This window comes from Odontesthes bonariensis, chromosome 21, assembly GCF_027942865.1.
Source record: "Odontesthes bonariensis isolate fOdoBon6 chromosome 21, fOdoBon6.hap1, whole genome shotgun sequence".
Classification (NCBI taxonomy): Eukaryota; Metazoa; Chordata; class Actinopteri; order Atheriniformes; family Atherinopsidae; genus Odontesthes; species Odontesthes bonariensis.
Window position 1 is genome coordinate 12596925 of NC_134526.1, and position 13638 is coordinate 12610562.

The 13638-nt window shown below is 40.2% G+C and overlaps 1 protein-coding gene and 1 long non-coding RNA gene across 3 annotated transcripts in view; both read right to left on the bottom strand.

Annotated features, from left to right (window-relative positions):
• The window catches only part of olfm2a (olfactomedin 2a), a 55318-nt gene that overhangs the window by 16205 nt on the left and 25475 nt on the right, over positions 1-13638 (bottom strand). For both annotated transcript variants that reach the window (XM_075454314.1, XM_075454313.1), the window contains exon 2: positions 6049-6198. In XM_075454314.1, the coding sequence (XP_075310429.1) occupies positions 6049-6198 (150 nt within the window). The remainder of the gene's footprint in view (positions 1-6048; positions 6199-13638) is intronic.
• On the bottom strand, positions 1905-3300 carry LOC142371612 (uncharacterized). The gene is made up of 3 exons (XR_012768077.1): positions 3094-3300; positions 2437-2583; positions 1905-2226 (listed from the first exon to the last, which is right to left on the bottom strand). It is a non-coding gene; the product is annotated as an uncharacterized LOC142371612 (long non-coding RNA).

A 13638-nucleotide genomic window follows, 5' to 3' on the forward strand; every position in this document is an offset into this window, starting at 1 on the left:
ACTGATCTAATATGTGCACATATAAAGAGACTCCCACAGTCTTTTAACTTGTAGCTTTCACTTGTGTGCAGCTCCAACAGTGCTGACCCCAGGTGTCCTCATTAAGCCGGGCTGCTTGAGATATGAGCAACAATGTGATGTGTACACACAACACACACACCAGCATAAACATCCAAATTAGGTAATACATTGCAAAACAGCTATGAATAAAAGTTTATAATATCCTGTTCTGTTTTTCTTTTTGACACATTGCTTCACACAATGCTTTGAGCAGTATTTTGAGGTGTGATATGGCATAGCTGACATAAACGGTGCATTCAAAATTCAAATCTAAATTCAGATTCACTGTTATGAAATTAAAGTTTATATATCTTGCAAAACATACAGTATATACATATGTTTCAGAAAGGAATTTGGAACCTTTGACGTAAATCCACGTTCCCACCGACCTGAAAGTTGTGCTTTTTTCCAACACTATGATTTAAAGTTCCCATGGCATGGTATAGTAGCGGCGCTTTAAATGGGCTTTCGGAGGCTTCAGGATGTTATACCCCCAGCCGTTCTCAAAATTCACCCGAAAAACGCAGATTTGGCCACTTAGAAGAAAGCCGCATTTCAGAGCTCTCTCCAGTGCCCTGTTTTCCTAATGAGAAGCAAGGAGGAGCGCGAGGGGTGTGTCATGGCTGAAGGGGGGCGTGTCTGATTCTCTGTTTTGGCTCCGCGCATGTTAGCTGCCTGCTAGTAGGAAAAAAAATAGAAATGGCAGGTGAGCAAACCATCGTACCTTTCGCCTTCAACCCGGAATTGGACCCTGAAGCCGAGGCGCAGGCAGTTCAGCAACAAACTGCAGATCAGCAGCGCCTTCAGCAAAACGTCTCAGAATGGTGAGTTTGAAATGTTATGTCTGGAAACGTTTATAGTTGGGTCGGTCCGAACCACTGAGGTGCGCAGATACTAGCAGTCGCTTAGCCTACGGTAGCCTAATTAGAGCAGAAATTGTAGTCACTACGTCAGGACTACCTAAAATATTATTTTTGCTTACAAAACATATAAGTTCCCAACTTATTTTGCAATGTGGGCACGTATTTGCAGTGCTAACATTAGTGAGTATGGCTGCTGGCATCTCCAGTCTCTACACCAAGTAACTTTCTCAATGTCGCCTTGCATTGTACAACAGTAACACTGCCAAAGTATTTCCCATAGTACACATTGCCAACATGCAAATGATTCTCCACCCAGTGTTGACATAAGGGGAGCGATTTATAACCAAGTCTTCTAGACAAAAAGGTTTACATGCTGTAATATACAAAAAAAAAAAAACATACCTCATCATATCCTGACCAGGTGCTGGATCCAAAGTGTAACTACACGAAGTGAAACTTATGCCACATATTTCTGTGTACACCTTTTTAGTAGCCTATCTTCACTGGGAACAGCCAGCTGTGCGTTGCCCATGTAGTTATACAGTAGCCTATGGCATGCAAAAAACATGATAGTAGTCTGACCAGCATGTAATTATTCTCATGCTCACCTGTTAACTCATTTACTTGCCACTAAAGATGTTTCATTGTTATATTTGCCGGCATTACCTGAAAACAGAATATCATTACACTGCCTTTTTTTAAAAAAATAGGTGTCAATGTGGAATTTGCGAGATAATGCCCACAGAAAGGGAGAATAGATGCTGCATGGAGATCCCTCAGGTAACACTGTAAACATTTGGATCTACCTGTTTGGCAGTTTACGCCTGAGAAGAACGCATCGGTAAGCGTTGTAAAATAATCACTCATAGCCACATACATAGAGTTTACAGTACACCCACCCAACAGAGCCTGATAATTCAACTATGCAGACAGTATGAAGAGTGTTTGTAGATTTATTTACAAGACATTATTAAAACACAATCAAGAATAATCCATAGGAATATGTAAATATGTACAACATAGCAATAACAGAAGAACAACAACATTCTCTGCAAGTGTCATTTTTTCTATCTGTTCTTCCAGGCGCTTCAGGTATTTGGCCTACAGGCAGCTCGTGGCGTGGTGCTGGGGCTTTTTGGGTCGCCGGATCAGAGTGGTCATTCCTGCCTGTGTGGTCCTGCGTATCCGTGCCGAGTACCCCGATGATGAAGGACACTGCACCGGGTTTAGACTGCCTCGCGTGTGAAAAATTAGGTCCATCAGGACATCCACATTCCCTTTTCACACAGAACATTCATACACACTGTACACGCACAACATTTGTATATTTCAGTTAGTCATTTGTACATTTCAATGTTTATTTATATATTTATATTTGTTCTATATATATTTATGTTTGTTTAGATTTCTATTTCTCACATTTTTTGTATTCCTATTTGTTGGAATTAACCTCAGTAAATTTGATACAGGCAAAAGTAGTTGGACTTGAATTCTTGAACTTTTGAGGTCTTACCAAAGGTTGGCTTAGTCTTTTGACGTTTGACTGCACTCTCCCTTCTTGGATTTGGGAAAGGAGATTTTGAAGAGAGGTACACCGTCTGCTGTCTGGGCCTGTGGTCGGTTCGCATTTTCATTAAAGTGGATCGCTGCCAAGTACAGTCTGAAAGTACAAGAAACAATGTAAACGGTGTTTCTCACAGAATTTTCATTTGTCATGGTGGTGGGGGTTAGCTGGTAGAGACACATGTATCATCATGGGAGAGCATATGAAAAGCTCTTTTCCAAAATGCTATAGAAGCTATTCTCATTACTTTTTTTTTTTAATCTGATTTCAAGCATCAGGAAAGTGATATCAGCTGAGATAGCATTTGAAACATTTAAATGCTGCTTTTAATGGTAGTAACAAATAAAACAATATTTTTGAAAGTAGGTATAAAACATTTTGGAAAAAGCTTTTCATATATTGTGAAGTTTCATAGGAACTATGATCTGAAAACCCCCTAAAAGTATACATTTTTTGGTAAATCAAATATAAATTACATTCACAAGACAATCTTTTCAGGGGACCTGGTCTAGGTGTTTCGTGCCTTATAGTGCTGGAGAAACCCGGCTCAATAATGACATTTCAGACAACAAAAACTTTCAACAACTACAAGGTAAAACATCTCACCTGCAAAGCATTCCACTATAGAGAAAGACAACATTCTTCGGTGTGGCTGCAGTCCTAGTGACAATGGGGTCAGTCTGGCAGGCAGCATCCCTGGTCCGGGATGTCTGGACGTGAGCACTTGATGTGCTGGCCAGTGAAAGTGAACCTGGTGCAGACAGAGAGCACACATCTCATGGTTCGAAAGCCGAGCGTTACACTCATGATAAACTGACGTGTCACGACAGATTTGAAGTAAAATTGTGTTCGAATTGACAGATACGTAATGGTGTATGTTCGAGGGAAGTCAGCAAACGTTTGCTAAACATCCTTCACCCAGCCACAACACCCGATCGCATATCACACACGAAAGACGCAGAAACGACTCGACGTTTAAAAAAAAAAGTCACCAAACCGTAACAAATGCTTACAAAATATAAAGTCACCAATCTAAAGAAAGGCTTACAAAATATGAATTGTTATCGTCGGGCGTCATTTTCCGTGTAACAGACGTATCTAGCCGCAGAACAGAACTAGACTTGCTTACCTAAGTATTCATGCTGTATGTAGTCCCCTACACGTAAGATACTTGGTCAAAAGACAAATGTCTTGTTTTACAACCAATTTTCCAAATCTAACCAGTTTAACAGAGTATTGGTTTTGTAGCGCAGTGTAGGTTTCATGGATAAATACCTCCACAGCTAATGTTGGCTAGTTAGCTGCCTGTCACCCATAAAGTGCTAGCGGCTAGCAAATAATTATGACTTACTTGATCGGTGTGGGTAGCTGATGGACCGGCAAGGCTTGGCACTGATCCAGGCTTCAACTTCAGGTGTAGGGTTGTGAAAACATTCCTCTGAAATGTGTCGCGCAAACACTGACGCTCTTTGGAACATGCATGGGCACCCGTCCCTCTAAATGAAATTAGCCATTCCGTTTTCAAAGGGTCAGAGGATGGAAGCGCAAACAGACTCTTCTCTTCATCTTCACATCCTGGCACTGTACATTTCGCATGGTAACGTCGTTTGGAAGCCACTGCTGTATCTTCTGTGACTGTCTTCAGTCGTGGCGAGTCTCGGTCTACTCCACATGAGTTGGGCGGGTAAGATACAGGTAGTTTACCAGCAGTGGGTGGAGACAGAGGGCGTGGCGGAGAGAGGGGGTGGGAAATTTTGATGAGCTCTATCCTGGCATGACGTCATACCAGGAGCCTTGAGTCAACGAGACAATTCGAGGCGCTCTGTTCAAAACACGGAGGAAATGCTGTACTGCTCTGTGAATACATTTCGCAATTTCTACTCACTGGGGTGACTTAAGGAGGCTAGAGAAACTCATTTTAAGGCTCAAAAACCTCTGAAAGTGAAAATTTCATGCCATGGGACCTTTAAGGAAACAAAATCCCCTCGCAAACTTGAAAGCTCATACAATCTTTCAAGTGGTGCAGAGGAAAAAGAAAAATCAGCAGACTGCATCCATATACTATGTGTACAATACTACATCTGCTTTCTAACATGGGGTAAACATTATAAAAAAGTGTCCGCTTTAATCCACACTGTGTTGTTTTAATAAATCCAAGCGAGTTGTTTTGGTGCCTAAACCTAACCAAAACAGTAAATGAAAATGAATATGAACATTTAATGAGGGTGGTAGGAATAACAATCCCATATGAAGCATAATCACAGTCTCTAGTCTGAAAGTCCTGGGTGTTATTCTATCACTACCTAAATCTAAACCTAAATCTAACTTCTCAATGTGGCATTTGTAGCACTTTCAAACTGGAAACATTCCCATATGTCTGCGTTTTACATGCCCGTGTAAACAATAAAGGAAAACTGGACAACATTTCCAAAAGCTGTAGTGACATTTAATAGATTCATAAAGTCTGTCTTTGTGACAGAATGGGATTTTTTTTAGTTGGAATGTGCTTCTTGTGAAGTGTATGTGAGTATAGATGTTTTCTGTGTAAACATCTGCTTTAACAGCAGACAGATTCTCAGAGGAAACGGCAAACTTGAGAATGAATGCCACATTCATTTGTGGATTTAGGTGTCTTGTAGAGCCTCAGAGCTTATCCAGCATCTCTGTTTACTTCCACCTTTCCTCACAGGACCACATCAATGTCAGCCCCCTCCCCTCTTTTCTGCTTCTAGGCTTTCCCTGCTCTAACTTGCTTTGTGAACCGTCTTTTTCACCAACACACTGGTTTTAACATGGACGCCTCTGCTTTGACTGAGCAGTAGAGATGCTTTGCGGTTCAATGAATGATGACCTATAAAGCAAATTAAAGTCACTGTTTCACAGGCTTAAATTTTTTTCATTTCTATAGACAGTTTTGTTCATATGAAATGGCGGAGGTGTATTGCCCCCAGGTCTTGAGAATCAATAGGCAGCTGTTTGTGAGCAGATATCCTCTTGCTCTCAACTTTGGATTTATACAATCCGACCCTTGCACAATATGGCATTAGCATACCCTGCCCAGTCAATAACACTCTACCACATGTAAATAATACAGAGATTTGTGACTATAACTAGTGACTTAATACAATTTCATTCCTCTTTTTTTGTGTAAACCTTATCTTACATGGCAAAGGGATGCACAAAAATGATAGTTGACTGACAAGTTGCGAAGACAAAGTGAGCCTCGATGTAGTCTTACTCACTTCTGCTTGCTGTGAGTATGCATACAAAACATTTACCACCACACCTAATTTTTAAAAAGCTATTTTCTTGATTTCATGGGTAAGTTTTTAAAGATATTGAGACAATTAATTGTTTCACTTTCACAAATTCTTAAAACCTTAAAAAACTTTCAAATGGTGTTGTGTTTATCTCCATGACTGACCACTTATGGGGGAGAGCATGATTGTTCACTTTATCAGCCTGTATGTGACAGACGCTGCCAGACACAGCGTGATAGTTTGTGTGTCTATGTGGGTAACTGTTGAGTCTCAAAGTGGGTGTGCTATTGACAGCTGTCACCTTCTCCATGAGCTGGCGGAGCTGTCTGCTGCGTGGGTCGCGGTTACACATGTTCTGGGCTGGTGCAACCACGGTGCAGATACACTTTCCATCTGCGTCCTGTGCTGAACTGTAGATCTGCCAGCCTTCCTCTGGGCTCGGGTAAAGAGCCTGCAAAAATACAGAGACAAGTATGAGTCAAAGCCCAGAAACTGGTTGTTTCTGTCTGCTGTTGTTTATCTGTGCTGCCACCAAACAGGATTTTCAAAATGCACAAGACCAGACAAGATGTTTTATTCTGCCAGCACACATCAACAATAATCTGAAAAGTGTTCCACCCATCTAAAACATTTCCAAGCTAATAAATGTACCCAATATCTAGTGTTGTAGAAAATGTTTGGAGGATAAAAGACTCCTTCATGCATTCCATATCATGATCATTTGTGCTCATTCTGTCACCATGAGTAAGCTGGCGAGTATTTTTCTCTTTGAAAATCTGTCAAAAAATAATCTTTTCCAAAAGAAAAAAAAAGGCAACTTGTTCCACCAGCAACTCAAAATCACTTGTAGTCAATTCCAATATTAACTGAAGAGAAAAAACGAGCCAGAGACTGACAGAGGTATTGTTCACAGTAGTTAAGAAAACAAAGTGGGCTCGGACAGTTATACAGAAGATAAAGGAGCTGGAGAAAACAGAAATGGTTGTAGATTAAGATAAGACAAGCATGTTGGTGGAAACTACACAAAAAGGATAGAAAATACAATGACTGAACAGTAACAGGGCAAGGGCTCAATGGTGGTTGGCAAACGACAAAGACAAATGGAAGAAAAACAGGGATTTCAAAGAACGATGAAGCAGCAGGGTTTATGGCTGACATGCGTGAAAGCTTAACATCTAATACCTTTGGACAGACAACGAAAATGAAGCTGTTCAGAATCGATAATGCAGCCCCTTACCAATGGGGGAGGGCTGAGGGCTAAAAGGATGGATGAATCTCTCTCTGACTAATCCAATCAGAAGAAGGGATGTGTGCTTACATGCACACACACACATATGAAATACACACGTTACGCAAAGCTGGATCATGTTTCATCAAAGCAAAAACGTAATGAGAGAAGGAACAACAGTTTAAGAGATGATATTAAAGGCCTATTTAATGATATGGAAGGGAAAGCCAAGAAATAAAATCCTGCAGTTGCCTCTCCTGCTTTTCGTTGTGCTGTGCTCTCCTCTCCTTGGGTTGGGGGATCAGATTAAAATGTCTTGGGGGATAGGGGCGCTATGTGATTGGAGTGTAAAGTAGCAACCACCCTGCAAGCCAATGTGCTCACTGTCACATCTTGTCACTCCTGCCAATCCCCTGGCACTCCATCCCCTCTTTCTCTCTCTGCTCCTGCTCTCACCACCTTTCCCTCTTCCTCCCTCACCCTCTACGTGTGAGTGAATCTTAAATCTGACATATTCTAAATTGAACTCAAAATAGACTGCAGATATGTGAGTAACTTGTATATATCCCGTGCCAACCCTAAAATGGTATTGGACATGTAATTCTCTTCCTACTTTATCTCTTTCATTTTTCTCAATGCATATTAAGTAGACTCATGGCATTTTCAAATAAATGCTTCTAGATGTAATTAAAGTGCTTAAGTAAGAAGTAATATTATATTCATGCTGTATTACATACACACATTAGTGATATTTCAGAGTGACTGAATGTCTACTTTACACTTTAATGACCTACCGTGAAATTGTTGGCACACAGGCGAAATGATCATCCCACTACAGTATTTTCAACACTAAGGCAGATTTGTGAATCAATGTGCAGTCAGTCCTGCAATCATTTGCACTGATTTTTTTCTGTCAGACAGAATAATTTTCTCCTCATTTTGGAAGTCAAGCAACAGAAGACTGTTAGATGGAAAGAGAACAGGGCTTTACAGCAGCCAGAACTTAAGTTCAGAGAAGACAGAAAGGGTAGTCTCCTATGCAGACTCCTCCAATTTCCTTCAACAACATCTGATGGTGTGTTTCATTCTGCTTGTTGCCAGAGGAGTTGGGAGAGCTTTTTTTCTTGTGCAGGTTTCCCTGTCCACATCTTATTCATTGTCAGGATTTCTGTTTTTCTATACATATGAGCATACTTTACTAGGTTTATTGAGTCTAAAAAACAGGAATCTTTGGGATCCACAAGCTTTGTGGGGAACAAAATTCTCCTAATAGCAAACCCAGACACACTGTTTGGGTCAAATCTATTTATTTTTTTTATCATTAAATATATAACTCCACAACACAGGGTTTGCCTAAACTGACAAAAAAAAGAAGTAAAAAAAAAAGTTAAATATAAATAAATTGTCAATCTTGTAGAATCTCTAAACTGTAAAAATGCATGTTTTCAAAATGTTAGAAAGTGATCCCTACACAGTAATATTATCCATGGTGCATAATGGTAATGGAAATTTGGACACTAAGTCTTGGCACATTTTCAATAATGCAATAATGTGCCTGATAGGAGAAGTCCACCCTGGCATACATGGCTCAGGTGGGTTGTCAACTAACAGCTTTTTAATTCTCTGGCCCTTCAATTGTCAAAGTGTTCTTGGGAAAAACGCTGAACCTCAATTTGTTCCAGATGACAAAAGAGCATGTTGCACAGCAGTCCAATTGCCTTAGGTTTCTACTGTAATCACAACATATGAATGTAAAAATTTAAAAAAAAAATTAAATATTGATTAAATGCTGGCTGCACAAAAATTGCCCATCAGGAATAATAAAATTTACTATACCCTAAAATAAATTTAGGAGTCCCTTCAATGCCAAAGAAGCGCTGTAGAGGTGAAAAACTACACATTTATTATACTAAAACATTTAAAAAAGGATGAATCATCATTCTTTACTTTCATTTGTCCATTTGTTAACATCCATTTATCAATATCCAATATGACCTTAACATGTTCTAAACTGGTTGATGATTAAAAATTTGGTAAAATGTTACATGTTCAGAGAAACTAGAGAAAGCAACTAGAGAAAGCCATAAGTCCAGGAAGAGTCCCTAAAAAGGCAGTGGGATGAGGATGTTCACATCTGTTTTAATCTTTCTCTCAGGGTGTATGTGTATGTCTGTTTGTGTTACACGCATACTGACATGCAATTGTAAATTGTAAATGGAGCAATGATACTGATCAATATTGAGGAGAGTTTGTTTGGAAAGTACTGCGGTTGTAATATAAGTTCACTGCAGAACTGCAGGGCATGTTTAATGGATGTTTTAATATTGTTGATGTTCATAAGAAAGTGGATCGTAACGCAGAGCAGGCACAATGGCTCCTCATTACAGATGGTATCCTGCAGTGTTAACAGGTGGAGGTTGGCCAAGCTCAAACTGTAGAAACAACTGAAGCGCTTATACTGCAAGTTTTAATAAAATGAGCTCATAACCATACATGTGGGGGCTGTCTGCCTACACACCACATATTCATTTTTTGGTTTAGAAAGAACCATGTGAATGGATGAAGAAGTATGCATCAATTTTTCATATTGCTACCAGCTTCAAAGGGAGCTGCAGTTTGTGTCACAGTGGCTTTCTTTAAAAGGATATTTTACATGTACGGTTTACAGAAAAGTGAAGAAAAAAAATCAACATAGTAATAACTGGAGGGATATCAGCTCCATTATCATACTTGTGTCGCTTGCCAACATATTTAAACTCGTGCTGTGCCCTTCCTCTGCTTCTCCCCGGCTGGTTTCACTGCAACACATCTTCTCCTCTCTTCATTAATGTTTCATAAATGCTAGGCTGAAATTAAGAGCTTATTTGAATCTGTACCAATTTCATTACCACCCACCAATCCATTCTGCTCTAACTTCCCTATTCTCATCATAGTGGCAGTTAGAAAGCAGGAGGGAGGAAATTCTTAATTGCAAATGTAGCTTTGTGCCTTTATGCTCTGTGGCTGAGTGCATGTAGATCTTTATATCTAATCTCATAAGCAAAGTTATCTCTCAATGTACAAAAAAGCTTACATTTTTTCTGGGAAGCTCGTCCATTTATGTGAATTTAATTAAGTCTTCTTACTGTAGTGGTGAATAGATTATTGACATTGGCTCATTTAAAGAGATTCAAATTATATGCAGCATCTCAGAGACTTCATTAATGTTGGAAAAATAACTTTCTCAATATCAAATGTTCAAGATATGCAAAATGAACTGGAGCATGTATAATGTTTGCAAACCATTGAAAAACTGTGTGTTGAGTAGCAGCGATAACATGTAACCAGTGTTGTCATCATCACGTTATGAATGGTGGCTCACTTCAGCACCAGGTTTGAAGGATAATCCTCTCATCCAAGACACATATAACAATTTCAGCAGAGAGGAGAAGTTTGGTTCACTGCAGGGCTGGTTCTAGGCAGCCGTATATGAGGGGGCAGTCAGAAATGTGAAGGGGGCATCATGCGTAAACATCAGGCTCCAGCACTTTTTTTTTCTGTGCTTATGGTAACAATGTTTTCTTCATGGAATTAGGTTGTTAGCTATGTATCCAACCCCAACCTGGAGAAGCGGATTGCACTTTGTCAAGTCTCTACCTTTAGACCTGTCCAACTTGGGTGTCCCACCTGAAGACTAAGCTCCTGCTGGTATAGCTCTTAAGGTCACTGAGGCACGTGAACCCCCTGACCGCAATAAAGTGGCAAATAAAAATAAAAAATAAAATAAAATATCTTTCACCCAGATTTTAACAATCAATAACATAACCTTTATCTTAACTGGATGGCCTAATTCTCAAATAAATTTCAACCTAGAATAAAACTTTACACACTATGGTCAGTATTTACAAAACTGAAGGGTAGTCTTATAAATAATTAACAAAAATCCCATCTCAAACTAATTTATAAAACACAACAGATATAGAGAACATTTTCTATTTATTTTCTTTCTTTTTTTTCAGCTTGTTTTTTAACTACCCAGTATTGGCTGAGATTGTGCATTGCCATTGAAGTCACTGGGTAGCTGAGCAGGCTGCTTTGGGGCAGCACTTGTTGGGAGAGGTGCAGAAGCAGTGCTTGCTGATGGTAAAAGTTTAGTTAAGCTAGCTGCTGTCTCTGATCTACTAACAGCAGCATCATTGCTACCACTATTAGTGCAGGCAGGAGCACAACTACACTTCTTAAAAACTCTGAAAAACGGATGCATCACACAGCATTAACTTTCTCTTTGTGAGCTGCTGGAAGCTGGAGTGGAAAATAAGTAAGCTGGCAAATTTGTTCATACGTCAGGGTGTCTCCAAATAAACGAGAGCTGCCAGTGGAAGCAGCCCAGGGACAGCGGCAGCAGCGTACGCAATCAACCCACTGTCTGAACACCGGTCCTCCTTGCGGCTCCAACATCAGACCCACTGGGTCCTCCCGATTAGCCTGTGAAGATCCACAGCGGAGGGACAGAGAGACGAGAGGAAGCTGTATCTTGTCCCTTTTTCTGCGGATTTTTCTGCTACTGCAGTTACTTTTGTCAACTTGTAATATATTAATTTGGGGTTATATTAAAATGTGCTTTCTCAACTTCCAAAAAATTTGATTTGAGGAGGCAAGCCATTTATTTGAGGGGGCAATGACCCCTCTTGCCCCTGCGTAGAGTCTGCCTTGGTTCACTATCCCATAAATCCATCCATTATGTGAGCGATGACACAGAATCTCTAAGTGCCAGATTAGAGTTGTTGCAGGGCTGCTGTGCAAAAGCCCATTAAAGAAGACATCAGCAATGAAAACAACAGGAAATCACAGAGGGCTGGAGAAATGAAAAATGAATTTAATTTGCTCTATAAAAAAAAAAAAAAGTTAATTTAAAGATTTCTGGCATGCCCCTTTTGGGGTTCCCTTTTGGATTTCACATTTTACAGCTTGGGCATATAAAGCCTCAGTCGTCTGCTGGCATCCTCCAACCATTAGCTCCCACCCTCCCCTGAGAAAACTGAGTAAAGAATGAGTTACTGATATACTCATAGGCAGAAAAGGAAACGATGTGGTTTTAAAAAGGCTGACGGAGACAAGAGAAATGGCTCTAATTTCATCTAGCTTAATTCAAATGTCGCCCAGTTCCAATGCTGAATGACAGTTTTGGGTGACTTTCAGCTGAGTGTGATTAAGAAGAGATGGCAACAATTTTACCTCTGTCTAATGTCTATGGCAGAAAAAAAGATTGAATTTCACACCGTCAATAACTTATATGTACTTATATGTATGTGTTCAATTTTGGGGCAACGATTATGAAAATTTACTCATGACCTTGTGCCAACACATGAGAAAGTATTTCAGAAAGAAACCCAGAATCCTTGTTTTTTCGCAATCATTAGCAAAGTTCAGAGGGATTATCCAATTAGACATTTGAGCCAAAGGTATCACTGTCGACTTGGAAGAAGATGGACTTCCTCTGGCGTTTCATTAGATGGACCCTGGAGCTGGCTGCTGCTGAGTTAAATGAGATCATAAATCCGCAGCTCTTTACTTTATGGGCATGACGGGAAGTCTATTATAACTTTCATAAGCAGCAGGGGCAAATGGTATAAGCAGGCCCAAGTTCTGAGATATGGAAGAGAGTTGAATGTAACACTGTGAACTGAGAACGCTGAACATCTGACAGACTGAAGCACCACAGAGGAGGGACTATGTAAGGATAGGAGGACTGAGACAAAGTTGTGAAAATTGAAAGACAGATGGTTAATGTGAATGTAGGCGGCATCAAGGAGAGAGTCTGAGAGTCAGAATAACAAAGTAAGAACTTTCAACTAAAGTATGTAATCTGTCTCTTTCTTCAATTTCCATCCTTCAATGCCAGCTTTTTTGATCCAACTTCTACAGCTTTCATGTATTCTCCTATAAGCAAAAATTTAAAAGGAAGCACCAGCTCCTCTCAATACTTGTTGCCAGCAAAGCAAACTCATCCCTCATTGCTACTCAGTTCTATCTATATGAGACAGATCTCATTTATCAAATTTGTTGGTCATTGCTGTAATTGACAATATATAAATAAACATGCAAATACACACCCACACCCTTCAAATGAACAATCAGTCAATCCTCAATGCACAAGCCAGCTGCCGGGCTTTGAAATAAAACTCAATGAAGAGTTCCAGTGAAGCCCTGAGTCTCTTCTGCTCCCAAGGAAAACCGATTACCACAATCAGCACAGCATGGTTGCCAGTCAATAATATGACTCATAAACTCATCATGCTCGACTCCATGCTGCCTCCTTTTCCCTCCCTGCTGCCTTTCATTCTCCCTCTCCATCACTGCTGTGACTGCCATGCCTCTGAATGGCTTCCTGCTCTCTACCCATCTCCACATGACTTGTTCCAATCTGAATCACACCTGAACAACAGCAGTGCTGGACAGATGCCATTTTCCTTTTTTCTTTTGAGTCAGAAGCTCAGTTGGAAAAGTGCAGTGAGCAGCTATAACTTAATACTTTTTGGAGCAGGCTGCTAGCACCATGCCAGGTGCCCTGGTGAAAGCATTTGGCATTCACTCTGCTGTTTCATGTGAACAAGATAGCTCTATTGCGTCTGCTGTCCAACAAAAAGGGAGGCGAGAGGCGACTTGCACAGATAAACTGTATAA